General features: G+C 56.5%; 1 protein-coding gene across 1 annotated transcript; it reads left to right on the plus strand.

The window, feature by feature from the left end:
* Window positions 1-445: 445 nt before the first annotated feature.
* Window positions 446-3,979, plus strand: TPI1 (triosephosphate isomerase 1). The gene is made up of 7 exons (XM_037160417.2): window positions 446-605; window positions 1,748-1,871; window positions 1,983-2,067; window positions 2,141-2,273; window positions 2,557-2,642; window positions 3,153-3,240; window positions 3,375-3,979. The coding sequence occupies exons 1-7, from the start codon at window positions 491-493 to the stop codon at window positions 3,491-3,493; spliced, it is 750 nt and encodes a 249-aa protein (XP_037016312.1). The 5' UTR covers window positions 446-490; the 3' UTR covers window positions 3,494-3,979.
* The last annotated feature ends 10 nt before the right edge of the window (window positions 3,980-3,989 follow it).

A 3,989-nucleotide genomic window follows, 5' to 3' on the forward strand; every position in this document is an offset into this window, starting at 1 on the left:
TCTGCTCAGTAATCAGGGTTGTGGCTGAATACTTGGATGGGGGAAGGGAGTCCCTTTCCCCAGAATTGGAAAGATACCCCTTGGTCAGTCCCCCGAGCAGTGTGGCCTAGGCCAAGCAGTTGGAGTGGTCGGACTTGCCAGCTAGTTCCCCTGGGAACCGCTTCTGGGCCCCCGAGAGGGCTGCAGTCTTGAAGAGCCGGATCCTCAGCGCAGGGGCTCACAGTTCTCCCCTTCTCCCGAGTCAGGCAACGGAGGCCGAAGCAACTCAGCTCTGAAGCAACTCAGCCCCTAGAACGTTGCTACAAGAAAGGGGGTAACGTCAGAACTTTGCCACAAGGGCGGCGGGCGGGGTAGGGGGTAGGACTTGCAGGCGGGGGCCGGGCTAACCATGGCCAAGGAGGCGGAGTTCTGTCTCACCGCGCTCTATATAAGCGGGCAGTGGCCGCGGCTGCGCGGTGATCCTGACCTTCAGTGTGTCGGCTCCAGCGCCATGGCGCCCTCCAGGAAGTTTTTTGTGGGGGGGAACTGGAAGATGAATGGGCGGAAGGCGAATCTGGGGGAGCTCATCAACACGCTGAACGCGGCCAAGGTGCCGGCCGACACCGGTGAGCCTCATTTGGTAGGGTAAGGCGGGGCGGGGAGGGCGGGGGAGCGCCCGGGTGTGCTCGTAGAGCTGGATGCAGGCTGAGAACGAGGGCTACTGGGGATCTGGACATTGACCCAGCAGCCGCAGTGCCAGGGGTGTGTTGAGGGGGAAATGGGGGCCACATTTAACGGTGCGCTCGGACAGTGGGGCGGGAAAGGACGTTTTTGTCTTCTAGAGGAACATGGCCCCGGGGCACGGACAGAGCTGCACCCCCTAGAGCATGGGAGCGTGGAAGCGGAGATTAGCACCAGTGGGCGGTCGGGAATGGCGACAGCCCGGGAACTGGGGGTGCAGGGCAGGGGAGGCGGTTGAGTGGGCGTGCTGGCCTCCAGTCACCTGCCCCTAGGCCGGGCTCCGTGCGCCGCTGCACGTAGCGCGAGACTCCTCCCAGAGCCTTGCCTGGCGCGCTGAGTGTTCCTGCCGCGCTGCTTCTGCCTCCAGAGCTACCCGCTCCGATCCATTACCCTCCGCATCCTGGATGAGCCCTGCTGTCTTCAGAAAGGGGCTGAGTAGATGCCGAACTGGATGCCATTTGGGAATGAGGAGCGATCCTACGGCTTCCTCCAACCTGGAGCCGGGAAAGCGCAGGGCCTCTATGAGCTGCTGGTAGCTCCCTGCCACCCACCGGCAGAGTGCTGTCCTCAGTCCTTCCCATCCAGCTAAAACACAGAACCACCAGCCTGATCAGAAGAGTCATCTTCTTCTGGTTTATTCACCAGAGACTCCAATATCAACCCCAGGGGTTGGCCCCTTATGCTTTTGCTAAAAATCCTTGCCTTGACTGTGGGAGGTAGGGATGAGCTATTTTAGAAGGGAGGTGGGGTTGGCCCCCAGGGAATGCTGAGTCTAGAAGGCGCCTGGGCCCAGAATAGCCCGGGGAAATCAGAGCCACGCAGTTAAAAGAGCAAAGGGCAGGGCCATGGCCTCTCAGGGGCATCTGAAAAGCTCTAGGAGTTGGAAACGGGCCCAATCTGGAATGTACACAAAGATCATCTTGCTGGGGTGAAAAGGGAAGGAAAGCAGAACTAAGGAAGCTGGTGAAGCTGAGGGGGCTCCAGACCCCTGGATGGAGCCTAGCAAATGTTGTGATCTCATCCACAGAGGTGGTTTGTGCACCCCCCACCGCCTACATCGACTTTGCCAGGCAGAAGCTAGATCCCAAGATTGCTGTGGCTGCCCAGAACTGCTACAAAGTGACTAATGGGGCCTTTACTGGGGAGATCAGGTGAGATGCAAGTGGGAGAAGGGTGTGTGGGGGCCTTTCCTTGCTTTTCTCATTGAGTGGAAAGCCACAGGTGGGCTCCCTGTGGAACTGTGGCTTCATCTCTTCCTATAGCCCTGGCATGATCAAAGACTGTGGAGCCACATGGGTAGTCCTGGGGCACTCGGAGAGAAGGCACGTCTTTGGGGAGTCAGATGAGGTTAGTAACCAGAAGAGACAGATAAGAGATGCCTTATTCCAAGAGTGGTGTCTCACCAACTGCTCCTCAACAGCTGATTGGGCAGAAAGTGGCGCATGCCCTGTCCGAGGGACTTGGAGTGATCGCCTGCATTGGGGAGAAGCTAGATGAGAGGGAAGCTGGCATCACTGAGAAGGTCGTTTTTGAACAAACCAAGGTCATCGCAGGTATTTTTGAAGGGACCTATGAGCCTAGCCAAGGCCATGGAGGCACGGAGGGTGGGGTCAGAAGCGCTGTAGCCTAACTTGATCCCAATGCTGAAGGAAGGGGAAGGTGGGATCCGTTGTATCCTCTCTATTACTGCTGTTCCTGCCCCGTGGTATTGATACCTCGTGGAGTTCCCTAAACAACCACCAGGGGGCAGCATGCCACCCTCTTCTTTATTCCCTGGGTACCAAGCTACAGAGCTCCTTCTTGTTCACCGTTCTGTCTGTGGTCTCTGTCCCACAGATAACGTGAAGGACTGGAGCAAGGTTGTTCTGGCCTATGAGCCTGTGTGGGCAATTGGCACAGGCAAGACTGCAACACCTCAACAGGTAAACAAGCCCAGGACCGCACCCTTGTTCTACCTTGCTTCAGTAGAACTGGATAGCACAGACCATCCTATTAAAATTTTATTGATTTATTTTTAGAGAGAGGGGGAAAGGAAGGAGAAAGAGTGGGAGAGAAACATCAGTGTGTGGTTGCCTCTCGTGTATCCCCCACTGGGGACCTGGCCTGCAACCGAGGCATGTGCCCTGACTAGAAATTGAACTGGCGACCCTTTGCTTCATAGGCCTGTGCTCAATCCACTGAGCTACACCAGCCAGGGCCCAGCCCCTCCTTTTAAAGGCAAAAGCCCCTAAACCCAGAGAAGGAGACAGTGACTTGTCCAAGGATGTCTGTTCCACAGCCTGGGCTGTGTGTGTGTCAGAGCCCTGGTGTTTCAACTTGGACCCCAGGTGCTGGGATTCTCTGAAACCACACTGCCTCGCCACTCGTGCCCAGGGTTTTTTCCGCTTTCAGGAAAACACAGAGTCTTGACTTAGTCTGGCTTCTTGTTCTAGGCCCAGGAAGTACATGAAAAGCTCCGGGGATGGCTGAAGTCCAATGTCTCTGATGCAGTGGCTCAGAGCACCCGCATCATTTATGGAGGTGAGTGGGTTTGGCTCTAGCTTGAGGTGGGGTGGGCTGAGAACTAGACTGAGCCTCCTTAGTTAGACGTGGAGGTGGGAATAGAGTATGCCCTGCCCATCCCTGACCATTTGTCCTCTCTTCTCTCTTCTTAGGTTCTGTGACTGGGGCAACCTGCAAGGAACTGGCAAGCCAGCCTGATGTGGACGGCTTCCTCGTGGGTGGTGCATCCCTGAAGCCTGAATTCGTGGACATCATCAATGCCAAACAATAAGCCCCATTCATCTCCCTTCTCCTTCCTGCTATGCCAAGGGCAACAAAGCTCAGAAGCCCAGTAACTGCTCTTCCCCCGACACACGTGCTTCTGATAGTATCACCTGCCCTGTCTCGTGGCCTAATCCAAACTGTACTTCTCCCTCACCATTTACATCTCACCTTGTAATGGCTGGGACCAGGCCAACCCCTTCTCCACTTACTATGACAATTGGAATGAGATATGTCATCAAGGAGGCTTCTCCTTGGCTGAGAGGTGGAAAGGGTAGTTTGCTCGTGGGTCCCCTCAGTCCCCAGTGAAGGCAGGAAAGGGATCCTCTTTCTTCCATCCCGCACCATGGGGCCAAGGGCTGGGAGAGAGCCCTGCCTTCCCCTCCGAGGCCAGGGGTTCCGTTCTCACCCCTGGTGCTGACGCCTGTGTGTGTTGTGTATGTGAGCAGCCCCGCTCGGTGGCAGAGGGTTGGGGGGAATAAACACCTGCCACTAAGCCTTGAGGT

This window comes from Artibeus jamaicensis, unplaced genomic scaffold (assembly GCF_021234435.1).
Source record: "Artibeus jamaicensis isolate MK-2021 breed Jamaican fruit bat unplaced genomic scaffold, CSHL_Jam_final contig_233, whole genome shotgun sequence".
NCBI lineage: Eukaryota > Metazoa > Chordata > Mammalia > Chiroptera > Phyllostomidae > Artibeus > Artibeus jamaicensis.